The following is a 27,432-nucleotide window of genomic DNA, read 5'->3' as shown; positions in this document are numbered from 1 at the left end:
AGAAACTCCCTTCAACTATTACTCTCTGTCTCCTGTTGTTCAACCAGTTCTTTATCCACCTAGCTAGAACACCCTGCACACCATGTGACTTCACTTTCTCTATTAGTTTACCATGGGGAACCTTATCAAACACCTTACTAAAGTCCGTGTATATGACATCAACAACCCTTCCTTCATCTACCAACTTGGTCACTTCCTCAAAGAACTCTATTAAGTTGGTAAGGCACAATCTCCCCTGCACAAAACCATGTTGCCTATCACTGATAAGCCCATTGTCTTCCAATATAAATAGATCTGATCCCACAGTACCTTTTCCAGCAACTTTCCAACCACTGGCATCAGGCTCACTGGTCTGTGGTTACCTGGAATATCCCTACTATCCTTCTTGAACAGGGGGACAACATTAACAATTCTCCAGTTCACCTGTGTTCAAGGATGCTACAAAGATATCTGTCAGGGCCCCAGCTATTTCCTCTCTTGCCTCCCTCAGCAATGTGGGATAAATCCCACCCAGTTCTGGGGATTTTGTCCACCTTAATATCCTTTAACCTACCCAAAACATCCTCCCTCCTTATGTCAACTTGATCCAGAGTAAACAAACTTGCATCTCTAATCTCAACATCCACCATGTCCCTCTCCTCAGGGAACACTGATGCAAAGTAATCATTCAGAATCTCACCCATTTTCTCAGGTTTGATACACAACCTTCCTTCCTTATCCTTTAGTGGACCAACCCTTTCTCTAGTTACCCTCCTGCTTCTTGTATATGAATAGAAAGCCTTGGGAACCTCCTTAATTCTGCTCACTTAAGCTATTTCATGACCCCTTTTAGCCCACTTGATTCCTCGTTTAAGATTGGTCCTACTCTCCTGATATTCTTCCAAGGCCCGTTCTGTCTTAGCTGCCCGGACCTTATGCACGCTTCCCTTTTCCTCTTGGCTAGTAGCACAATTTCTCCTGTCACCCACGGTCCATGAATCTTGCCAAGGCCCCTTGTTTTCAAAAGGACATGCCTATCCTGCCCTATCTTCAACCTATCTTTGAAAGCCTCCCACATATCAAATGCAGACTTTCCTTCAAATAGCTGTGTCCAATCCACATTTCCCAGCTCATTCCTAATTTTGATCCAATTGGCCTTGGTCTAGTTTAGCACTCTTCCCTTAGGACCACTCTCACTTTTGTTTGTGAATGTTCTAAAACTTATAGAATTCTGGTCACTATTCTCAAAGAAATCCCCCAGTGCAACTTCTACCACCCGGCCTGGCTCATTCCCCAGCACCAGGTCCAATATGGCCCCTTCCCTAGTTGGACTATTGATATACTGCTCTAGAATGCTCCTTACAAATTCTGCCCCATCCAGACCTCTGACACTAAGTTCATCCCAGTCAATGTTGGGAAAATTAAAATCTCCCATCACCACCACCTTGTTACCTCTGCATCTTTCCATAATCTGTTTACCTATTTATTCTTTGACCTCACACTCACTGTTGGGAGGTCTGTAGTACAGCCTAAACAATGTAACTGCACCCTTCTTATTTCTCAGTTCTATCCATAATGTCTCACTGCTCAAGACCTTCATAGTGCCCTCCTTTAGCAGTCATGATATCAACCCTGACTAGCAATGCAACTCCTCTCCTCCTTTAACTTCCCTCGCTGTCCTGTCTGAAGCATCTATACCCTGGAACATTTAGTTGTCAATCATACCCTTCCTTCAACCAGGTCTCTGTGATCACAATAACATCATACTCCCAGGCACCAATCCAAGCCCTAAGTTCATCTGCCTTATCCACTATACTCCTGGCATTTAAGCATATGCACTTCAGGCCACCAGTTCCTTTGCATTCATCTCCTCTCTGCCTACTCTTCCCCTTGGTATTGCTGAGTGCATAATCCTGTGCCTTACAGTCTCTAGTTTCCACCTCATTGTCGACTAGTCTTCTCTTCTGGTTCCCAGCCCCCTGTCACATTAGGTAAAAACAATGACTGCAGATGCTGGAAACCAGATTCTGGATTAGTGGTGCTGGAAGAGCACAGCAATTCAGGCAGCATCCGAGGACAGGCAAAATCGACGTTTCGGGCAAAAGCCCTTCATCAGGAATAAAGGCAGAGAGCCTGAAGCATGGAGAGATAAGCTAGAGGAGGGTGGGGGTGGGGAGAGAGTAGCATAGAGTACAATAGGTAGGTGGGGAAGGAGATGAAGGTGATAGGTCAGGGAAGAGAGGGTGGAGTGGATAGGTGGAAAAGGAGATGGGCAGGTCGGACAAGTCCGGACAGGTCGAGTTACTGGAGGTTAGAAACTAGGATGAGGTGGGGGAAGGGGAAATGAGGAAACTGTTGAAATCCACATTGATGCCCTGGGGTTGAAGTGTTCCGAGGCGGAAGATGAGGCGTTCTTCCTCCAGGCGTCTGGTGGTGAGGGAGCGGCGGTGGAGGAGGCCCAGCACCTCCATATCCTCGGCAGAGTGGGAGGGGGAGTTGAAATGTTGAGCCACTGGGCGATTTGGTTGATTGATGCGGGTGTCTCTGAGATGTTCCCTAAAGCGCTCTGCTAGGAGGCGCCCAGTCTCCCCAATGTAGAGGAGACCGCATCGGGAGCAACGGATACAATAGATGATATTAGTGGATGTGCAGGTAAAACTTTGATGGATATGGAAGGCTCCTTTAGGGCCTTGGATGGAGGTGAGGAAGGAGGTGTGGGCGCAGGTTTTACAGTTCCTGCGGTGGCAGGGGAAAGTGCCAGGATGGGAGGGTGGGTCGTAGGGGGGCGTGGACCTGACCATGTAGTCACGGAGGGAATGGTCTTTGCAGAAGGCGGAGAGGGGTGGGGAGGGAAATATATCCCTGGTGGTGGGGTCTGTTTGGAGGTGGCGGAAATGTCGGCGGATGATTTGGTTTATGCGAAGGTTGGTAGGGTGGAAGGTGAGCACCAGGGGCGTTCTGTCCTTGTTGCGGTTGGAGGGGTTGGGTCTGAGGGCGGAGGTGCGGGATGTGGACAAGATGCGTTGGAGGGCATCTTTAACCACGTGGGAAGGGAAATTGCGGTCTCTAAAGAAGGTCTCTAAAGAAGGAGGCCATCTGGTGTGTTCTATGGTGGAACCGCTCCTCCTGGGAGCAGATACGGCGGAGGCAGAGGAATTGGGAATACGGGATGGCATTTTTGCAAGAGGTAGGGTGGGAAGAGGAGTAATCCAGGTAGCTGTGGGAATCGGTGGGTTTGTAGAAAATGTCAGTGTCAAGTCGGTCGTCACTGATGGAGATGGAGAGGTCCAGGAAGGGGAGGGAGGTGTCAGAGATGGTCCAGGTAAATTTAAGGTCAGGGTGGAATGTGTTGGTGAAGTTGATGAATTGCTCAACCTCCTCGCGGGAGCACGAGGTGGCGCCAATGCAGTCATCAATGTAGCGGAGGAAGAGGTGGGGAGTGGTGCCGGTGTAATTACGGAAGATCAACTGCTCTACGTAGCCAACAAAGAGACAGGCATAGCTGGGGCCCATACGTGTGCCCATGGCTACCCCTTTGGTCTGGAGGAAGTGGGAGGATTCAAAGGAGAAATTGTTAAGGGTGAGGACCAGTTCGGCCAAACGAATGAGAGTGTCGGTGGAGGGGTACTGTTGGGAACGTCTGGAGAGGAAAAAACGGAGGGCTTGGAGGCCCTGGTCATGGCGGATGGAGGTGTAGAGGGATTGGATATCCATGGTGAAGATGAGGCGTTGGGGGCCGGGGAAACGGAAGTCTTGGAGGAGGTGGAGGGCGTGGGTGGTGTCTCGAACGTATGTGGGGAGTTCCTGGACTAGGGGGGATAGGACAGTGTCGAGGTAGGTAGAGATGAGTTCAGTGGGGCAGAAGCATGCTGAGACAATGGGTCGGCCAGGGTGGTCAGGCTTGTGGATCTTGGGAAGGAGGTAGAACCGGGCAGTGCGGGGTTCCCGGACTATGAGGTTGGAAGCTGTGGGTGGGAGATCTCCTGAGGTGATGAGGTTGTGTATGGTCTGGGAGATGATGGTTTGGTGATGGGGGGTGGGGTCATGGTCAAGGGGGCGGTAGGAAGAGGTGTCCTCGAGTTGGCGTTTGGCTTCAGCGATGTAGAGGTCAGTGCGCCAGACTACCACTGCGCCCCCTTTGTCCGCTGGCTTGATGGTGAGGTCAGGATTGGAGCAGAGGGATTGGAGGGCTGCGCGTTGTGAGGATGAGAGGTTGGAGTGGGGGAGGGGGGTTGACAGGTTGAGGCGGTTAATGTCCCGGTGGCAGTTGGAAATGAAGAGGTCGAGGGCAGGTAATAGGCCAGCGCGGGGTGTCCAGGTGGATGTAGTGTGTTGGAGGTGGGCGAAGGGGTCCTCGGAAGGTGGGCGGGAGTCCTGATTGTGAAAGTAAGCTCGGAGGCGGAGGCGACGGAAGAATTGTTCGATGTCACGGCGTGTATTAAATTCATTGATGTGTGGACGGAGGGGGACAAAGGTGAGTCCTTTGCTAAGGACTGATCGTTCGTCCTCAGTGAGGGGGAGGTCTAGGGGGATGGTGAAAACTCGGCAGGGCTGGGAGCTGGGAGCTGGTGTGGGTGTAGAGCTGGGAGTGGGGTCGGAGCCAGTACCTGGAGTGGGTCTGATGGTGGGAGTCATGAGTAGGGGTAGTGTTCCCCTCGGGGTTCTGGGGGTTGGGGATAGTGACAGTGGGGTCTGTGGGGGGCGTGTCAGCAGAATGCAGGTGAGTGGCGCTGGTGGGGGCGGAGGTGGTGGAAGACATGGCAGTAGGGGTGGCGGAAGTCACTGAGCGTGTGGCATCGGCGATGATGTGAGGGCCGGAAGTGGCTGTGGGAGTGGCCATGATGGGGGCGGAAGTGACATCATCAATCAGCGTGGGGGTGGTAGCTGCATCAGCCACATGGCTAATGGCGTTTCCGAGGCCAGGGGAATCTTCTGGAATGTTTGAGGAGCGCTGGTTATGGAGGTGGGTAGAACATTAGTTTAAACCACCCTCCCCAAACAGCAGTAGCAAAAACTCCCCCAAGGACATTAGTTCCAGTCTGGCTCAGGTATAGACCATCCAATTTGTAATAGTCCCACCTTCCTCAGAACTAGTCCCAATGTCTCACGAATCTGAACTCCTCCCTCCTACACAATCCCTCAAGCCACGTGTTCATCCTGCCTATTCTTTCATTTCTACGCTGGCTAGCACGTGGCACTGGTAGTAATCCTGAGATCACTACCTTTAAGGTCCTCCTCTTTAACTTCTCTCCTAGCTCCCTGAATTCTTCTTTCAGGACCTCATCTCACTTTCTCCTTATGCCGTTGGTGCCTGTATGCACCAAGACAACTGGCTGTTCACCCTCCCCTTTTAGAATATTCTGCAGCCGATCAGTGACATCCCTGACCCGAGCACCTGGGAGGCTGCGTGCCATCCAGGGTCCCGTTTTCATCCACAGAGTCGCCTATCTACTTCCTTTATAATAGAATCCCCTATGACTATTGCCCTATGAGTCTTTTTCCCACCCTGCAGAACAGCAGTGCCTGCCATGGTGCCATGAACCTGACTACTGCTGCCCTCCCCTGGTGAGCCATCTCCCCCAACAGTATCCAAAACAGTATACCTGTTTTGGAGGGAGATGACCGCAGGGGACACCTGCACTGTCTTCTTACTCTTTCTATGTCTTTTGGTCACCCATTCACTGTCTCCCTCAGCAATTCTAATCTGTAGTGGGACCAATCCACTAATCGTGCTAGCCACGATCTCCTCAACATTGCGGATGCTCCACAGTGAGTCCATCCGTAGCTCCAGAGCCGTCAGTCAGACCCTGCATGGAATGTAGCCTCCCAGTCAAACAAGAGCTGCAGCTGGACACATTTCCTGCAATGTAAGAGTCAGGGATGTCAGCCATGTCTCTGAGCTCCCCCATCAAGCAAAAGCACATGCCATGAGTCTGAGGTCCCCTGCGATTGTAAGCTTTAGCTTTAGCTTTAACTCAACTAACTAATACCAAACAATGCACTTAAATATATATCTAAGAAAAGAAAAATCCTTACCTTACAGAGTCCTTTTCTTCTGGATAGAGGAGGAGGGGCAGGAGGGAGATACTACACATGTATTATCTTGGGTTTAGCCACTGTCCAAATATATACTCAGTCCTTACCTTCCCGGCAACCTCCTGGTCCCAACATCATCTGCCTCCCGCTGCTCCCAGACAGGAAAAAGGCTGCGGGCTTCCAAGGTAAGTATTTCTACTGTTCACTTACATTCCCGGCAACCTCCTGGTCTCCAACATCACGTCCGCTCTGTCTCCCGCTGCTCCCAGACAGGAAGAAAAGGGAGTCGTTGTACTAGCCTACACAACTTCCTCTGGCAGGCTCATTCAATACACGCACTGCCTCTGAGGGAAAAAGGTGGCCCTTCGGTCCCTTTTAAATTTTTTCTTCTCACCTTAAACCTATGCGCCTTAGTTTTGGACTCCACCACCCAGGGGAAAAGACCTTATCTATTTACCCTATCCATGCCCTTCATGATTTTATAAACCTCTACGAAGTCACCCCTCAGCCTCTAACGCTCCAGGGAAAATAGCCCTAGCCTATTCAGCCTCTCCCTGTAGCTCAAACCCTCCAACCCTGGCAACGTCCTTGTAAATCTTTTCAGAACTCTTTCAAGTTTCACAACATCCTTCCTATAGCAGGGAGACCAGATATGCATGCAGTATTCCAAAAATGGCCGAACCAATGTCCTATACAGCCACAACATGACCTCCAAACTCCTATGCTCAACGCCCTGACAAATAAAAGGAAGCATACCAAATGCCTTCTTCACTATCCTGTCTACCTGCGACCACTTTCAAGGCATGAGGAACCTGCACTCCATGGTCTCTTTATTCAGCAACATACCCCAGGACCTTGCCATTAAGTGTATTAGTCATGCCCTGATTTGCCTTTCAAAATGCAGCACCTCACATTTATCTGTCTTAAACTTCTTCAAAACATGAACTGTAGTGCTCTGAGGAAAAGTCATGCCAGACTCAAGTATTAACTGTGTTTCTCAATCCATGGATGCTGCTAGACTGAGTCATCTTCTCCAGCATTCTCTGTGTTTGTTTCAGATCCCCAGACCGCAGCATTTTGGCTTTAGACAATAATTCTGGTTTGATAGTGAAATCATTTACTTCCATCGTTTCACCAATTTTTTGCCTGAATGAGAAAGGAGAGGTTAGAAAAACCGGGGTTGTTTTCTCTGGAGTGGTGGAGGCTGAGGGGAGACTTGATAGGAGTGTCTAAAATTATGAGGTGCATAGATAACAGTCATCTACTGATCTTCTCCAGTAATCTCTGTGTTTGGTTCATAGTTACTGTCTGTTCATGTGCTTTTCTTGCCCTCTCTGCACCGTTGCTACCTCTCACTGCCTTTTTCTCTTATCGTTCTTCTTACCACTCTCACCATGACCCCTCTCCCTTTTATCTCCCTTTCAGGTCAGCAATCTATAAGCGTGTATCATTGTGCAAGGTCATAACGTTTAGAGCTGTCTATCCTACCATAACTATGTCAATCCAGAACCTGGGAAAATTCCCAATTACAACAGGGCTTTTATGTCTTCAGACCCAAACTACATCTTCTTGAAAGGACATCGATATGCAAAGAGTATAGAATGTTGAAATAAAAATGCATTTTAAATTTACTTTCAAAATCTCGCCCCATGAAAGTCAAGCCCTAAGAAATGGATAGTCTTTGAACAGAGTTGTTTCACAGATTCTAAGCATGTGGCTTGTAGTGAGCACTTTGAGTTTGGCAACATTGTATAAAAGACAATCTTAATTTTTCTGTTTTTCTCTCCCCCGATGGTTGCTTTTAAGGATGTTCTAAGCAGGCGAAAGTGCATTATCTTGTCAAAGAGTATGGCTTTCAGGTCAAATTAACTTCATTACAAGGCAAAATGATGCATTCTTCTCTTAATGCATTTTGTTATGAAAACGCAGAATATGTTTGAACAAAACTGAAAGTTTTGTGCATGGCAGGCTGTACTCACAGATCACAAGCTGCTCTCAGCTTATATTAGCTTATGACTTTCATTGATGGAATAGTTCATCACTCTGTTATCGAGTCATATTTTTAAAAATATCCTTTTCCTTCTTGATTCTTGCTGACCTCATCAAGGCAAAAAAAAAAATTGTGCTGCATTTTCATAACCTCCAGTCACCTCAAAGTTCCTTGTAAATAATGAACTTTCAGAATTGATGTTGCTATAGGGAAACTTAGCTACCGACCAGTGTGTGGTGAATTCCCACAGCCAGCATCCACTGGGATTGTTGGTTGACAGAAAAGTAAGGACATGTTGCAGCAGAGTGTTACATTGAGGGGTATGAGTTACGTTAGCACATCTTACAGTGAAATGTTCATGAAGGTAATAATCATCTCATTGTGTTTCTCATTTATCCAGAACTTTGACCCCCCCCCAGTTTTAATGTATTGGTGTGCATTCATTTGCCCAGCTAATGTGACATTGCCATGCCTGCTCCTTTACACAGGACATGAACCTTTCCCATTGACAATAGAGTACGGAAGAAGCATATTACACTTCTGAACTTGAATTAAGCAAAAATATATTTGTCTCTTAGTATCATTACAATTTCTTAATCGTTAGACTAGCAATTAATGGCTTTGTTCCAGCTGCAAACCATCTGTTAGGCAAGCCGTGTGGTTAACCATGCAATGCTGGGTTTAATATTGTAATAATAATGAGTGTCAGCTGCTATAAATGACTATAAGATTATCACTGGAAAATGTATTAGACACATCCATGCAACATAACTTGCCAACTCAAAACTGACATTTCCAGAGACTGGTTTAAAAGGAAATAATTTATCTCTGTCTGTGATTCAGTGTGTCTCTGTCTCTCTCTTTCTCTCTGTCATATCCTGTCTTCATGGTAGATTTCTCTTTCTTCCTCTCTTCTTGTTTTCCAATCATCCTCCCTCTGCCACTATCTCCCTTCTTTCTCTCCTACTCACTTTTGTTCACTCCTTTTCTTGTTCTCTCCCCTCTCATTGTCTTTCTCTTGTTTTCGATCTTTTACTCACTCGCTTGTCCACTTTCTTTCTCGTCCCTTTGTGACTGTCTCATTCTCTTCATCCCTGTTTTGAAGAAGTCATACCAGACTCATAATGTTAACTCTATGTCGCTCCACAGATGTTGCCAGACCTGCTGAGTTTCTCCAGCATTCTCTGTTTTTGTTTTAAATATCAAGCATTCACTGTATTTTGCTTTTATTCTTTATTTCTCTTGTACAATCACACTCTCTCTCCTCCCTTCCTTTCTCTCTGTCCCTCAGTGACTTTGCGATTTATATAACACTATTCTGCAGACAAAATTATTCTTACTCAGAGTCATAGAGTCATTCAGCATAGTAACAGGCCCTGGGATCTGGTGGTGCAGTGGTAGTGTTCCTATCTCTGAGTCAGGAGAACTGAGTTGAAATCCAACCCATTTCAGAGTTACATAATAACATTGCTAAACAGCTTGAATAGAAACAGGTCCTTCAGCCAACTATGTCGACATTGACCAAAAAAGGCCCAAATTGCACTAAACCCATTTACCTTCACTCGGTCCATAACCTATTGTACTTCTTGAATGCTGCAACCTCGCAAGCAACACGTTCCATATTTCTACCACCTTCTGAATGAAACATCATCGCCTTATATCCCCTCTCACCCACTTACTCCTCATTTTAAACTTAGGTCCTGTGGTCTTCGATACATCTGCTGTGGGGAAGAGATTCTCACAATCTACTCTTGTCAATGCCTCTCATAATTGTGTACACCTCGGTCAGATTCCACCTCCGCTAACCCCCTTCCCCTTCCCCCTCCCCCCCACCCCCATCCCTCCCAGTCTCATATAATCTAAAGGAAAACAAACCCAGCCTATCCAGTCTCTCCTGATACCTGAGACTTTTTATCCCAGGCAACATCCTGGTGAATCTCCTCTGTACAATCTCCAGTGCAATTGTGTTCTTCTGATAACATGGCAACCAGAACCACGCACAATCTTCCATCTGTGGCCTAACCAATGTTTTATGAAGTTGCAGTGAGACTTCTTTGTTCCTATATTCTATGCACCAGCTAATGAAGGCAAGTATTCCAAGTGCCTCTTTCACCATTCCGTCTACCTGTGCTGACACTTTCAGGGATTGATTGAGTTGTACACCAAAGTCCCTTTGTTCATCAGCAATCCCTCGAGACCTAACATTCATTGTGTATCTCCTGCCCTTATTAGACCTCCCAAAATGCATTAACTCACACTTATCAGGGTTAAATTCCAGCTGCCATTGCTCTGCTCAGTTTACCAGCTGATTGATATCTGACTGTAGCCTGAGACCATCTTCCTCACAATCAACACCACCATCTTTTGTGCCATCTGCACACTTACCAATGATACTTTCTACGTTCACATCTAAGTCGTTAACGTACATAACAAACAGAAAGGGTCTCAGTACATTATGAACTTATAAACTGTCACTCTCGACAAACTGGCAAAAATTATATATACAATTATATACCTCAAATACCACAAAGTTCACTGTATTATTCTGAACAACTACTATAGTTTTTTAAATTTGTTTTCCTCAACATAAATATACTTGTTGTTCAAACAATTGGCCACATGTAACGCCAATATTTGATTCAATTTCGAGTCAATTTCTCCTCAAATATCACAATTTGTGATCTCTGAGTAGTCAGTTGAAGGTGTGAGTGAGAAGGCTCTCTGCTCATAAGTTATCTTTCAGGAAAAGTTGCACTATCATTTAAGTGATTTATGCTGTAAATCAAGTGTGTGCATGCTCCCTGTATTACATTTCTAAGAGTTGGTGTGTGTTTTTGCATTGATTATGTGGATCTCTTGATTATCAGGAACATTTGATCATTCAGCGCATTCCTCATTCCATAGATGCCGATAATAAAAGGTTTACTGTACAATTTAAAGAGAAAAGTTGTCAGGCACTTGGCAGGGAATAGGGCACAGGGAAGGTACAAAGTCAAGACCAAAGTCCAATCAGATAAAAGAGGAATACTAGGACAGTTCAGGAGACAGAGAAGACATGAGCATGGATAAAGCACACATGAGATCTAGGGTGGCATGGTGGCTCAGTGGTTAGCACTGCTGCTCACAGCACCAGGGTCCCAGCTTCAATTCCAGCCTCAGGTCACTGTCTGTGTGGAGTTTGCACATTCTCCCTGTGTTTGCTCCGGTTTCCTCCCACAGTACAAAGATGTGCCGGTCAGGTGAATTGGCCATAGTATTAGGTGCATTAGTCAGAGGGAAATCGGTCTGGATGGGTTGCTCTATGGAGGGCTGGTTGGGCTGAAGGGCCTGTTTTCACACTGTAGGGAATCTAATCTAAATTGTATCTATGTTAATGTAAGGAACTTGACTGATATGGTGGATGAACTTGGAGCAATGATCAACATATGGGAAGATTTGCACCTTGATACTTGTACCCAAGATACCGTCATAAGAGACGATATTGTAAAACTTTTCACTTTACTCCTGCACTTCTGTATTTGAGTGTACATGACAATAAAGGATATTCTATCCAATGATATTGTTATAATCACTGAAACATAGTTGAAGGAAGGATGGGACTGGCAGCTCAATTTTCCAGACTATAGAAGTTCCAGGTGTGATGGGTGGATGGAAGTATGGTGTGGCCATCGTTGATAAAAGAAACCATTGCTGCAGCAATATGGGGGGACTTCCTAAAAGACTCTTCAAATGAGGCCGTCTAGGTAGACCTTAGAAACATATAGATTAGATTAGATTACTTACAGTATGGAAACAGGCCCTTCGGCCCAACAAGTCCACCCCGACCCGCCGAAGCATAACCCACCCAGACCTATACCCCTACATTTACCCCTTCACCTGACACTACGGGCAATTTAGCATGGCCAATTCACCTAACCTACACATTTGTGGATTGTGAGAGAAAACCGGAGCACCCGGAGGAAACCCATGCAGACAGGGGAGAATGCGCAAACTCCACACAGAGAGTCACTTGAGGCGGGAATTGAACCCGGGTCTCTGGCGCTGTGAGGCAGCAGTGCTAACCACTGTGCCACCGTGCCACCCACAAAACAATATAAATACATAAAACAAAAAAAGAGTGGCTTAAGTAAACATTGGTCCTTTAAAGTTTGTGCGAAGATTTGTAGCTCGGGTGCTCGTTGTTGTGGTTCTGTTCGCCGAGCTGGAAGTTTTTGTTGCAAACGTTTCGTCCCCTGGCTAGGCGACATCATCAGTGCTTGGGAGCCTCCTGCGAAGCGCTTCTTTGATGTTTCCTCCGGTGTTTATAGTGGTCTGTCCCTGCCGCTTCCGGTTGTCAGTTTCAGCTGTCCGCTGTAGTGGTTGGTATATTGGGTCCAGGTCGATGTGTTTGTTGATGGAGTTTGTGGATGAATGCCATGCCTCTAGGAATTCTCTGGCTGTTCTCTGTCTGGCTTGCCCTATGATAGTAGTGTTGTCCCAGTCGAATTCATGTTGCTTGTTGTCTGTGTGTGTGGCTACTAAGGATAGCTGGTCGTGTCGTTTCGTGGCTAGTTAATGTTCATGTATGCGGATTGTTAGCTGTCTTCCTGTTTGTCCTATATAGTGATTAGTGCAGTCCTTGCATGGTATTTTGTACACTACATTCGTCTTGCTCATGTTGGGTATCGGGTCCTTCGTTCTGGTGAGTTGTTGTCTGAGCGTGGCTGTTGGTTTGTGTGCCGTTATGAGTCCTAGGGGTACTATTGCGACCCCTAGGACTCATAACGGCGCACAAACCAACAGCCACGCTCAGACAACAACTCACCAGAACGAAGGACCCGATACCCAACATGAGCAAGACGAATGTAGTGTACAAAATACCATGCAAGGACTGCACTAATCACTATATAGGACAAACAGGAAGACAGCTAACAATCCGCATACATGAACATTAACTAGCCACGAAACGACACGACCAGCTATCCTTAGTAGCCACACACACAGACAACAAGCAACATGAATTCGACTGGGACAACACTACTATCATAGGGCAAGCCAGACAGAGAACAGCCAGAGAATTCCTAGAGGCATGGCATTCATCCACAAACTCCATCAACAAACACATCGACCTGGACCCAATATACCAACCACTACAGCGGACAGCTGAAACTGACAACCGGAAGCGGCAGGGACAGACCACTATAAACACCGGAGGAAACATCAAAGAAGCGCTTCGCAGGAGGCTCCCAAGCACTGATGATGTCGCCTAGCCAGGGGACGAAACATTTGCAACAAAAACTTCCAGCTCGGCGAACAGAACCACAACATTGGTCCTTTAGATAGTCATGGGATATGATGAAATGGACAAGGCATTGAATAGGTGTTTTAGAACATAGAACATAGAACAGTACAGCACAGAACAGGCCCTTCAGCCCATGATGTTGTGCCGACCACTGATCCTCATGTATGCACCCTCAAGTTTCTGTGACCATATGCATGTCCAGTAGTCTCTTAAATGTCCCCAAAGACCTTGCTTCCACAACTGCTGCTGGCAACGCATTCTCTCACAACTCTCTATGTAAAGAACCCGCCTCTGACATCCCCTCTATACTTTCCTCCAACCAGCTTAAAACTATGTCGGTCTTCACAGTGGAGGACATGAATAACATGTCCAAAATTGACAAAGAGACAAAGGTAGGTGAGGACCTGGAAACAATCATTATTATGGAAGAGTTAGTGTTGAGCAAGCTAATGGATCTAAGTGTAGACAAGTCTCCAGGGTACTAAAAGGGATGATGGAGAAATAGCAAGGGCACTTGTGGCAATTTCCCAAAATTCACTGGACTCTGGGGCAGTTCCAGCAGATTAGAAAACAGTAAATGTGATGCCACTGTTTGAAAAAGGAGGTAGACAAAAGATGGGGAATTATAGACCGGTTAGCTTAACTTCTGTAGTGGGGAAGATGCTCGAATCACTTATCAACGAGGAATTAGCAAGGCATCTAGATAGAAATTGACCCATTGGGCAGATGAACCATGGGTTCATGAAGCGCAGGTCATGCTTAACTAATCTTTTGGATTCTATGAAGACATTACAAGCAGGGTGGACAACAGGGACCCAGTAGATGTGGTGCATCTAGATTTCCAAAAGGCCTTCGACAAGATGCCACCCAAAAGGCTGAAGCATAAGACAAAGATACATGACATTGCTGGCAATGTGTTAGCATACATAGAGGATTGGTGAACCAACAGGAAGTAAAGAGTGGGGTAAATGAGTGCTTTTCTGGTTAGTAATCAGCAACTAGTGGTGTGCCTCGGGGATCAGGTGTTGGGACTGCAATTATTCACAATTTGCATAGCTGATTTGGAGTTGGAAACCATGTGTAGTGTGTCACACTGTATGAGGACCATTTGACATTTTAATATTATAACTAACCTATATACTAGTCCCTGCAACTAATTGTGTCAATCTGAAGTTGTAAAGAAGTTCAATTCTGAAGAAGGGTCACTGGACCTGAAACATTCATTCTGATTTCTCTTAACAGATGCTGCCAGATCTGTTGAGTTTAACAAGAAACTTCTGCTCTTGTTTCTGATTTCCAGCATCTGCAGTTCTTTGATTAAGTGTATTTCCTGCCTTTCATCAGCCCAGGAGGTTAAAAGTTGCTTTGTAGTCAACAAGATACTTTTCAGATGTTCTCACTGTTTGAATGTTGAATGGGAGAATGATGAATAACTTTGTAAAATACATTACAGGTCTTTATATTTAGCAGATACATCTCCCAGATCGAGTCGGAAATATGCCCTTGAACCATCAGATCAAAGAGGTAGCATGAAAAAGTGATACATTACAACCCATTATAAAGCTGTATCATCTTTGTTATAAACCATCTCAAAGAGCTAGATATAATGGATGTTTTTTTTTTGAAGGTCAGTGACTATTGTGCAGGTAAACACAGGCAGCTATTGTGCGTCAGTAATATCCAACAAAGGTTAAGCTACAGTGATGGGACAAAGTTTTTCCTGAGCTGCCTGATCTAACAGACACTTTTTGTTCCCCTCTTGCTGCAATCTTCTTCATTAAGAGCAGTTGCTTATTAGCTTCCATTTGATTTACACATCTTTTCCTAACCTCGGCAGCTGAGATTCAATTAGTGACGCACGCATGCAGACTTAAGAGATTCTAGGTTCAAGTTCCACAGCAGGACTTACGTACACAAATCCTGACTGACACTTTAGTTCAATACTGAGGGGTTGCTGTTCCATCTTTTGGGTGAACTGTTAAACTAAAGCACAGCATTCTCCACCCCACCACATTCTTGGATGGACATTGAGGTCCTGTGGCAGTTTTGAAGAGAAGGAGAATTATTCCCGAGACAATGTTTATTCCTCAATAAGCATATCGTTCGGTATACTTGGGAACATGCTCTTCCCAATTTGGTTGCTACGTTGGTTGCATTGCAAAACTGGTGACAGTTCAGAGTGCTTCATTGGCTGCCAGGTGCTTTGAGAAATCCTCTGGTTGTGAAAAGTACTATCTTGATGCAAGTCTTTCTATCTTTTCCTTGAGTTTCCAAACTCTGAGGGTCTTCAGATTTAAAGCACATTGACAGAATCAAAACTTTTTACATTTGTTTCCCTTTGCATCATATCTGATGGACTATTGTCTGATTAAGAGTTGTGTTGGTTCAAAAGTTGAAATACATTACAGGTATCTGGGTAGTTGATATCCATCTGCACAGTACCCTGCAGTCTGTCTGGGGTATTAGGGACAAGGGATCACGTACATATAAACATAAGAACTAGGAGCAGGAGTAGGCCATCTGGCCCCTCGAGCATGCTCTCCATTCAATAAGATCATGGCTGATCTTTACATGGGCTCAGTTCCACTTACCTACCCACTCATCATAGCCCTTAATTCCTTTACTATTGAAAAATCTATCTTTCTTTGCCTTTCTTGGCATTAATGATGTCCAATTATGTTAGTCGGTAATTGACTTGAACCAGTGTGCTTGATTGGTTAAGTCTGGGTATTGACCAGAGCTAAAATAAACTAAAATACCCTGATTTTCAAATGGGATAAACATAAGTGCAGACATTATGTGATTGCTGAGATTTTTGACAGAGGGTAAATAGTCTGGTGTATATCTAAAAGCTAGCATTGTCTTTGCATTGCTCTGAAATATACAACAAACCAGAAAAAGACAACACTACTACCTTGTTTCACTTACAGTAATCTTGAAATTGTGGGAGAAGGTAGGGTACTAAAATAAAACTATTTCCACTGGTTGGCGAATTTGGAACAAGGCAATTCAAGGCAATCCTCCTAGAAATAATATTACAAGCAATTTGACAGTCAAAAGGTGCAAAAAAGTTTGGAATTCTCTTCCAAATACTGTAATCGATGCTTGATAAGTGTTAAATTTGAGATGGATGGAATTTGGTTATCCAAGCATATAAGAGATATAAGGCTAAGTACATATCAAATTAACTATGATCTTGTGGGGCTATAGGTAAAGTAGTGTTACTTCTGCAATTATAATTACTTATGCAAGGTAAATGAACTCACACCAGTGTGTAATTGCTTCAACTAAGAGCTGAGTCAACTAGAATACAAACTATGTGGAGGAAATACATAATTGTTTTTGTATTAGCTAAAATTGTATGCAAGAATGAAATGTGACTGCAAAACAGTAGTAGATGTTACAGACAAATAGATAAGGTGCTGTGAGGATGTAGGTTAAGCCAGATATGCTTGCACAAGCAGTAGTTATAAGCATCTGTTTCCCACTTTTACAGAAACACAGGAACAAACCCCAGTTGAAAGGTCATAAGGATCAGTATGGTTGGGGAAAGCACAGATGGAGGGAGTAGATAATGGTGAAGAAAGGATAATACCTAACAATGGGCCACAGCGGGATGTGGTCAAATGGCCTTGTGAGGCCAGAAATAAGCATTTTGTCACAGACAAGGCCGGATAAGGCAAGAGATAAACAGGAGTAATGGGTGCCGGTCTTAGAGAAGTGGAAGATGTAAACGGGGAGGAGCAATGGGATAAAAAAAAGGAACCAAATTACATAAATATTGTGTATTCGTTGAATTCAGTGTGTGTGTCCCTGCCTTGTAGACAGTGGATATCGCACCTCTTGCAAGGGTAAAATAAATGACACTGCTGATTCAGATCTTGTCTCGGACTGAAATTATTGAAGTGAGTGAGCTTTGTTTCTCACAATCTTGACCTATTCCTGTTCCTATGTCCTTATGTTCTTACATATTTAATTTTGTTTTTCTCTCATCCTTTCTAAGATTTATCGCAACCACTTTAAATGGTTGGAATTATCGGAATTACAATGAAATGTAAAACTCATTTGGATCTGGCAAGTCAAGTCAAGCATTCTAAAGTGCACATTTCCCAGAAAACGTGAGACACATTCACCCACTGCTTGTTCCTTATAAGCTTTGTTCAGTTGTAGATTATGGTCTCCACCCCAGTTCTTGAGCAGGCAATGGCCAATAATTGCTAGAAAAAGAGGTTTGCACAGCAATTGATGCTGAGGAAAGGGGTACAACCAGGCATTGCAAATCACCAAAACATTCCGGACAATATGTGTGGCTCCATCAGTCCCATAGCCACAAAATTGCTTTTGTTTCTTTATTCATTCACGGGATGTGGGCATCTCTGGCTAGGCTAGCATTTATTGCCTGTCCCTAATTGCCCAAATAGCAGTTAAGGGTCACCACATTGTTGTGGGTTTGGAATCACATGTAGGCCAGATCAAGTAAGGATGGCAGATTTTCTTCCCTAAAGGACGTTAGTGAACCAGATGGATTTTTCCGATCAGAATTCCTGGTCATCACAAGACTCCTAATTCCAGATTTTTTTTATGAATCTAAATTCTACCAGCTGCCAAGGCAGGATTTGAACCCGGGTCCCCAGAACACTATCTACATCTCTGGATTTAACTGCCCAGAAATAATACCACTAGACGATCGCCTAGAAGGAGGCCATTCATCCCATCATGCCTGCTTTAGCTCATTAAACGAGGATTGTTAGCTAGTGCCAATATGCTGTACTTTCTCCATAGCACATTATTTTTATCCAAATAACTATCCATTGTCCTTTTTAATGCTTTGATTGAAACTACCTTTGTCTCATTTCCAGACAGTGCATTCCAGATCCTAACCACTCGCTGAGTGGAAACATTTCTCCTCCTTTCACCCTTGCTCCTTTTACAGCCTGACAAAAATAGTTCTCCCCACGAAGTGTCAGCAATTTGCTTCATTTGTACTTTAAGAGCAAATGAAACTTAATTGAGATATTTAGGATTAGAGTTTGACATTTTAAGGACCCTCATAATTGCCCATTTTATAGTGATAAGACATTAAACTCACTCTTGGAGACACAGAATGGAACAATTGAAACAGTAGAGTCATACTCCTGCAAGTAATAAATTATTCTTTAATTTTCACAAAATATTTATGTTTAGATGTTTAAGTTTATTTCCTTTGTCTATTTTCCTTTCTCTTAATCTACCTCTTCCCCCCTCTTTTACTCCTTTTTTCTATATCTAATTTGATTTTAATTTTTCCGATTTTGTCACTGACATTTCATCGAGGGCTTTGAGGGATTGAGGCAGGGCACCAGATTGTCTATGTTGTAAAGTGAAGCTATTGCTTGTGTGTGGTCTGTTTGGGTCAATACACAGGTATTTGTAGTTGCATCAGCATTTGTCCTCCTGCATTCTCTCCACTGATGGCCTTGCTGTCAGATATTTTGTAAAACGAATCAAAACCTCGGCATTTCCTTGGTGCATGCAGAAGGTCATATTTGTCACATGTCTTGCTCTGTTTTGGGTGTTATGGTGCTTGTGTCAATGATCGATCTTGCAGTTAAGACCTGTAAGCTTCATTGACCTACAAGGAGCACTTTGTGCTTGCAGGCATACTCCAGTAGCGCTCCAATAGTTTGTCTAGCAAATCTTTTTGGAAAGCTTTAGGGGTGAGGATGCAATCACCAGCTTAATGACTCTGTTCACCAGCTCCTGCTTTCGCAAGCCACAGAATGACCCCTTCCCTCTGCATCTGCTCACAAAATGGTCCATGAATTGTCTGCTTCTGTCTAAAAAACATAAATTCTAGTTAATGGGTTTGGCAGTTTAATCTGAGTCTGAATTGGTAATCCAGTGTGATCTGTTGCTTTTAGGGACTTCATGGCTTTTCTGCTATTAATACAGATGTGTGGTCAAATAATCAATCGCTCACCAGGGACTGATTAACTCTGTGGGTTAGTTTGCTTCAAACGTTAATAAAAATGTCAGTGGTAGACATTGCAGAAATCCTGGTTTTTGTGTGTGTAGCTTACAAACCCTCAGCAGACGAGCTGGCAGGCAGAAACGCAACATTGTTTTCACACAGCACATGAGGTCCTTAACAGTGAACTCTCATAAAGACAAGATACACATAACAGCAATAAGTTTGAGCTGTGCACTGTCCATGTAACAAATGCGCTTAACAAAAGTTAACAAAAGTTGACATGCTTAAAAGTGACTTTTTAAAGTTCACTCGTGAGATGAGGGTGTCACTGGCAAGGCAGCATTTATAACCCATCCCTAATTGCTGAGAGGGCAGTTAAGAGACAACCACATTGTTATGGGTCTGGAGTTACATGTAGGCTAGACCAGGTAAGGACAGCAGTTTCCTTCCCTAAAGGATATTAGTGGAGTAGGTGAGCATTTCCAACAATCTGCAGTGGTTTCATGGTCATCATTAGACTGTCATTTCCAGTATTAGATTCAAATTCCATCATCTGCTGTAACAGGATTCGAACCCAGGTCCCCAGAACATTAGCTCGGTCCCGAGATAGGCCATCACCTTTCCTTACACTGTACACAAAGCAATTATCTCAAATGCTATTTTTTTCTAAAAAGAGAAACTACAATAATCTAACGCAGCAAGCCACAACTACTGCCAATCTGTTTGACAGTTTGCTGGAGACTGGCTGAAATGTTTCATCATTCTACACGATTCTTCATTGAAGAACTTAACTGGTGGCACTACAGAAGCTAAGGATCCAACCCAATATCAAAAGAGAAATGAAGGGAAGTGAAACTGAGAATGAGTGAATTAATTGGCATCAGAAAGATCAATTAAAGTTGCTGTTGTGATATCCAGTTAGAAGCCAATTGAATCCATCTCAAAACACTTTGAGAATAGCCACTTTTGCAACATTTACTCCAGCTTTTTTTTCAATCATAATTCATATACATATGCAGCGTGTTAACACAGCATTTGCAATAAATCATTTAGGAATTACAGCATTTGACTAGTGCAGATGGTATGTCAAAAACTGCTTAAATATACCAAGATGCCTGTTGCTAATCAACCAGAACATGCACACACTTTAAGTAGACTATCTTGTACAGCCAGTGAAGGCTAATATATCTTTCCAGAATGTACCAGGATGCAAGTATTTCAATGGCATTATTAATACAAAGAACAAAGAACAAAGAAAATTTACAGCCCAGGAACAGGCCTTTTGGCCCTCCAAGCCTGAGCTGATCCAAATATCCTGTCTAAATCTGTCGGTCAATTCCTAAGCATTTGTATCCCTCTGCTCCCCACCTACTCATGCATCTGTCCAAACGCATCTTAAGTGAATCTACTGTGGCTGCCTCTACCACCTCTGCTGGCAACGCATTCTAAACGCCCACCACCCTCTGTGTGAAGTACTTGCCACGTGTATCCCCCTTAAACTTTCCACCTTCACCTTGAAAGCATGACCTCTCGTTATTGAATCCTTCACCCTGGGAAAAAGCTTGTCTCTATCTACCCTGTCTATACCCTGCATAATTTTGTAAACCTCAAACCTGTCATGTCGAAGTTATGGGGAAACTGTGATTATTGGTCTGTTGGCTTGATTATCATTTCACATTTGGAGAGCACCAGGCTATTCTGACTCTGTTCTAACCACATAATCCCATGTGTAAATTCAGTGAGAGGTTTTGTAACACAATGGGCAGTATCACTGTCGCTGAGTCAGGAGCTTTGAGTTCAGTGTTGCTGGGTCAAAATCCTGGAATTCCCTCCCAAAGGGCATTGTGGGTCTACCTACAGCATGTAGACTCCAGCTGTTCAAGAAGGCAGCTCACCACCACCTTCTCAAGGGCAAGTAGGGACAGGCAATAAACGCTGGCCCAGCCAGTGATACCTCACATGAGGAAAGAAACTTCACCTGTTGATAGCCAAAGAAGGTGCATCCTGTGTAGACATGAGAGAGCTATGGGAAAGCAAAGGAGGGAAGGATTAATGACATTCAGCCTGAAGGAGAGAGTGGTAGGAGTGTATGGGAGATGTGAAGAGGATTCTTACCTTGATCAGCACTGATCAATATTTGTGCACTGCCACTGCTGACATGAGTTTTTTCATCTTCTACCCTCCCTGTACGATTATCAACTGATATTTCTTGATGTCGGTGAGAAACTGTGATTTCTGCTGCTGCTGGTCAGCATCTCCACCTTGACCACCAATCTCTGCAGCTCCCATCCCCCCACATAAACAGAAACCTCCTCTTCAATTTGTCACCCCAGGCATTTAAGTGACAACCACCCCTACCAGACCGTCCTGAACAAAGTCTCCACATAACACCCCCAATCCCAATAGAGTATCAACTGTGGAGAATGCAACTCATGTTGACATTCCCAGCACCCAAGGTCTCACTGAGGATTGGATTAAATCTAACAATGGGCCAGATTCAGCCAGCACTCTGCTAAAGAGTGTACTGACTCGGTGGACTGAATAGCCTCCTTCAGTGCCATTGTTAATCTATGACTCAATAAGGTCACACCATTGCTTAATGTGGGTTGGATGACTATACCTCAGAGTGCTATTTTGCTTCTCTTTTCCATGCATCTTACCTTTCTCATTCAAGGTCACCATGATCCAACTTATTAAGTCTCACGCAATATTGGTGTGTGCGCTGTTTCATATCAAACAAGATAAGCAGGCAGGTGCTTATCTTGCCCAGAAAGCTGTTAGGCATGAATAAAATAAATTCGCTGTTCAACCTCTGTAATTCTTTTAAAATAAATGTTATATCATCATCTGTCCATGCTGGAAGGCACAAATATTATTTTGCCACTGCTAACATTTTTCATATTGAGCTGAATCTAACGTGGAATTAGGAATAAATCTGGCTATGTAAACACAGAGTTTGGAAACATTTCCACTGTGATGTTGTGTGAGCAAAGGAGTGAGCAGTGAGAAAATATGGTGGGGATCAAACAATCGAATTTACAAACAATTTATGCATTTTCCCTCAAACCGCAAATGGCAACTTCACTATCTTATTTTGATGCGTTTGCATCTCGTTCAAGGCCCAACTCACCTTAGTGACACATCACTTCCAATTATCTGCTTCTCCCTAACAAACCGACATAATTTGGAGCAGGTATCTTTCTTTCCATTCAATTGTGGGAAGTGGACTTCGCTGGCTGGGCCAGCATTTATTGCCCGTCCCTAGTTGCTCTTGAGAAGGTGGTGGTGAGCTGCCTTCTTGAACCAGTGCAGTCCATGCTGTGGGTTAACCCACAATGCCCTTGGGGAGAGAATTCCAGGATTTTGACAGTGAAGGAACAGCGATGTGTTTCCAATTCAGGATGGTGAATGGTTTGGGGAGAAACTTTCAGTGGCTGGTCTTCCCAAATGCAGATGCAGCTTACTGAATGATTGTCCTGGCCTTTGACCAAAGTGGAGAGTGAATTTTCCTATTCTCTGGACTGTGAACTGAATGTAGGAGCTAGAACACTGCAGTTTGATGGGTCATTGCTGGAGCAGGTATAGTGCTAGAACATTGAAAGAGCCTACCTTTACAGTTACCTGACACCCAGTGAAACCACTCTGGAGTCCACTTGCATAATCAATGCAATGAAGAGTGGAATATTCCTTGAGAAATGATGTTCCACGCTTGGAATATACATCAGGAAACTTACTGAGCAAGCTCTAGTGGGCAATGTAAAAATTCCACTATTGACTCATTCATTTCCAGATATGTGGCTAACATTGGCTTTTTGATATATCGAATAGTGCAAAGCCCCAATTCTATCACTACACAAACCGGAAGCATGAAAACAATGTACAATTGAATAATCTTCACTGAAAAGCATTGCATGGTTGCTTGTATTGACAGAACAGAGTTTCCTGATAACTTGGCAAGGTAGCGAAAGAAGGAAGGTTTTAGATTCAATTACAGATTCATTTATTTGGAGGGAATGGCTTAATATCTTTTCAGATAAAGAACGTTTTACATTTTCATTGGGATTAAGATATATCTTGTAACATGAATTGCTGGCAGAGTAGCAGTGACCCTGAATTAGGTTGTCATCATCTTATAGATTCTGTGAATGAAGACTGCAGGAGATAATGCAGATCAATAAAAGAGTTTTTATACCAAAGCTGTTGGAGATTAAAGATTGACTAAATTTTTAGATAGAAGAAAGGCTGGATAGGCTGTGACTTTTTTCACTCATGTGTAGGAGGTTGAGACATGAGGGATGTAGATAGAGTTAATGGTAATTGACTTTTCCCTCGGATGGGCACTGTCAAGACTAGGGGGTACCTTTGTAAGGTGAGAGGAGAGAGATATTTTAAAAAGACATGGAGGCAATTGTTTTATACAGAAGGTGGTTCACAAAAGGAATGAACTTCCTGAGAAAGTGGTGGATGTGTGTAAAATTACAGCGTTTAAAAAACATTTGGATAAGTACATGAACAGGAAAGGTTTGGAGGGATAAGGACCAGGAGTTGGCAGGTGGGACTAGTTTAGTTTGGGATTTTGCTCAGCATGGCTGGTTGAACCAAAGGGTCTGTTTCCATGTTGTGTGACTGTATGACTCTATGACTGTGACTATGAATTTATCAGATATCATTCCTTCACCAGAGAAGAGGGTAGAATGTAGATTCATTCCCTTCAGAACATTGTTAATGCTGCTCACCATAATTAGTGGCACAGACGTGTCCTCTGGCAGATTACTGATTTCCCATCTTTCTCTGCCAATAGGAAAATTATGTTACCATCACCATGGTAACATAATTCAGCGCACAAATTCAAGTGAAGTTGGGACATCACAAGGTCAAGTGATGGATAAGGTTTTTCAAAAAAAATCTTGTATTCTTTTATTGCCCATCTGTAATTGTCAAATGGACAAATATGAGTCAGCCACATTACTGTAGGTCTACAGTCACATGTAGGCCAGACTCGGTAAGGATGGCAGATTTCCTTTCCTAAACGACAGTAGAGAAGCAGATGGGATCTTAACAACAGTGATTAAATGGTTACTTTAGGCTACATGTTTATGGAATTTAGATTTCACTGGTTGCCATGGTGGGATCCATTCCTCTGTCAGAATATTAACTTGCAGTTTTGGGTTACTAGTCCAGTGACATTGTCATTACACTACCTCCTCTTCTTAGGAGGGCAATGATGCAGCACATCTAATCAAGAGGAGTTTACAGTATTGCCTCCTACACCTCAAAAACCATCTAACATTGTCCTATAAAATTACAATTTTTACCTCATTGATGTTAATATTGGAATGTGGGGAATGTGGTGCTGGAAAGATATAGCAGGTCAAGCAGCATCCAAGGAGCATTCCTGATGAAGGGCTCATGCTCGAAACATCGATTTTCCTACTCCTCGGATGCTGCCTGACCTGCTGTGTCTTTCCAGCTCCACACTCTCGACTCTGATCTCCAGCATCTGCAGTCCTCATTTTCTTCTAACATTAGAATGTGCAATATTTGGTCTTGAAAAAGAAAAAATTATTCATGAGACATAGCCATTTTCAGTAAGACCAATATTTGTTTCCCATCCGTAATTGCCCTTTGGGAAACTGATGGCTAACCAGCTGGGTGGCACGGTGGCTCAGTGGTTAGCACTGCTTCCTCACAGCGGCAGGGACCTGGGTTCGATTCCAGTTTGGGCAAGTGTCTGGACATTCTTCCCGTGTCTGCGTGGGTTTCCTCCCACAGTCCAAGGATGTGTGGGTTAGGTGGTTTGGCCATGTTAAATTGCTCATAATATCCAGGGATGTGTAGGCGAGATGGGTTAGCCATGGGAAATACAGGAATAGGGTGGACAGTTGGGTCTAGGTGGATGCTTTTCCGAGGATTGGTGCAGACTCAATGGGCCGAGTGGCCTCTTTCTTACAGAATGGATTCTACGATTAAGCAAGGATAGAATAAGCAGATCCATTTAGCATTATGATTATTGTATCACAGAGACATGATCTTCTTTGAGTTCACCAGGAATCCCTTCTTTCAAGGTATGGGTGTCACTGTCAATTGCTGGTACAGAACATGACTATTGGGAAAATAAAGGGAGATATTGTTGGAAGTTCGGTAGCATATCTCCCTTCATCAAAATGAAAGTGTAATGTTTCAGAAACCATCAGCTGTTGGTAGTGGCCACACAATATCACTGTGTGCACAATTAGTTCCAGAACATCTTGCTCTCATTGTGAAGACAAATTTACTCTGACTGTAATACCATTGCAGCATTTGATCGATGGAGTGAAGAGTTCCTGTGTTTACTATTCCCAGCACAGCATTTCAAAGCCAATCATGTTAAAGCAAATTTAATTTTCATAGAATCACAGAATTGTTACAGTGCAGAAGCAAGCCATTCAGCCCATCGTGCCTGCTCTGACTCTATTATCTAAAACTATTATCCTGCCTTTTCCTCATCACCTTGCACAACGTTTCTTTCTAATTAACCATCCAATGCCCCTCCTGGATGCTGCAATTAAGCCAGCCTCTCTTTGGAGAGAAAAATGTTCACAGGGGAATTGATGGAGACTTTTGAATGAGGAGAAAATGAGGACTGAGTCGGACATTTGCAGGCAGCGTATTGTACTTCCTAAACTACTAATTGTGAGAAATAGTTTTGTCTCACATCGTGCTCAATTCATTTACACACTACTTAAAATCCATGACCTCACGTTTCTTTCCTTTACAAATGGGAATAGCTTCTCCCTAATTATTCTGTCCAGACCACTCAAAAGTCTCATTCGAATGTCTGGAGTGCGGTGCTGGAAAAGCACAGCAGGTCAGGCAGCATCCGAGGAGCAGGAGAATCGACTCAGTCCTCATTTTCTCCTCATTCGAAAGTCTCCATCAATTCTCCTGCGAACATTTTTCTCTCCAAAGAGAACAATTTCTTCAATCCATCCCCGTAACTGAATTTCCTGGGATGTGGGCATCACTGGCTGGACCAGCATTTATTGTCCATCCCAAGTTGCCCTTGAGAAGGTGGAGAGCAATGCATTCTTGTCACAGCCAAGTTGGAAGATTGTCAACCTCTCTATTTATGAATAAATGTTCGAGTCTGTTAGGATCTAAGTGAAACATTTTCAAATTATCTTTTAGTTGAAGATAATTGTAGCATATTGAGGCTGTAATTTTTTAATTTAATTTTTAGATGTTTGAACACATTATGACACACCTTCAGTACAGGTGAGATTTCACCTGGATCTCCTGGCCTAGAAGTAGGGAGACTAATGACTGCACCACAGGAACTCCAAGCTGTTATTTTTATCCAGGCAGTACCTGTTTATTATAAATATAACGTGTTAAATAAACTGATGAATAGAAGAATACAATTTGACAAGTGTCTAACTCTTTAGTATCATCCATAGAAGTTTTCAGGCTCATGATTCTTATTTTATTCAAGAGTTCTTCGCTGAGTTGCCTGTTCAATGTTCTGCTTGTGTCACCGACGATGTGCCTTAAGATAATATTAAATTATAATCACTTTTTTTTTCTCTTTTCCACCCTTTCCTACCATTGTGATTACCATCCATCTCACTGTCCATCCTTCCCTTCCCCTTCCCACTGCCCCCCCCCCCCCCCCCCACCCCCGGCCCCCCCATCCCAACCCCCGTCACCCATCCCTCTGTCACTCGGTGAATCAACATTTCAACATCATTGAAGACAGAAGTGGACTCAAGCCATCACCACAACCATTGACCGCTCATTTTACATTTGTCTGTGCCATTGGCTTTTCCTGGATGTTATCTTAGAGTTGGGGCAGCGCACATAGTCCTGGTGCTCGCTGTCTTTTGTTGAATTTCCTGTGCAGTTCAAGACCTGTAGACACTCTGGGTTGCTTACCTCTTCCTCCTCACTGCCAATATATGACCTGAGATAATCATGTGCAATAACTAAAGTTTGAAGCCACTTTAATGAATTACATAGAAAATACAGCACAGTAACAGGTCATTCAGTAAAGTTCATGAGTTTTGTTATTACCTGCAGGAAATTGCTTCTACTGCCTGAAATTAGATTTACGTTGGAACTTCAAAGACAACTATGACTCATTTTAAATGCAAAATCTCACTATCGGGACAACCTTTCAGAGTGGTGGGTTGTCTTCACCACATCCTTTTCTTTGACACA

General features: G+C 43.7%; 1 protein-coding gene across 3 annotated transcripts in view; it reads left to right on the top strand.

The window, feature by feature from the left end:
- The window catches only part of ncam2a (neural cell adhesion molecule 2a), a 1,585,154-nt gene that overhangs the window by 1,466,229 nt on the left and 91,493 nt on the right, over positions 1-27,432 (top strand). The window contains exon 17 of one of the 3 annotated variants that reach the window (XM_087992470.1): positions 26,968-27,255. The exons of the other annotated variants lie outside the window; for them this stretch is intronic. Within the exon in view, the coding sequence (XP_087848596.1) occupies positions 26,968-27,056 (89 nt within the window). The 3' untranslated portion in view covers positions 27,057-27,255. Of the gene's footprint in view, positions 1-26,967; positions 27,256-27,432 lie in introns of those variants that run through there. 3 annotated transcript variants of the gene reach the window in all.

Source organism: Chiloscyllium plagiosum, unplaced genomic scaffold (genome assembly GCF_037043375.1).
Source record: "Chiloscyllium plagiosum isolate Xiang-an unplaced genomic scaffold, Cpla_swu_hap1 HiC_scaffold_12, whole genome shotgun sequence".
In the NCBI taxonomy this organism is placed as follows: domain Eukaryota; kingdom Metazoa; phylum Chordata; class Chondrichthyes; order Orectolobiformes; family Hemiscylliidae; genus Chiloscyllium; species Chiloscyllium plagiosum.
This window is presented reverse-complemented; position numbering and strand designations above follow the sequence as displayed.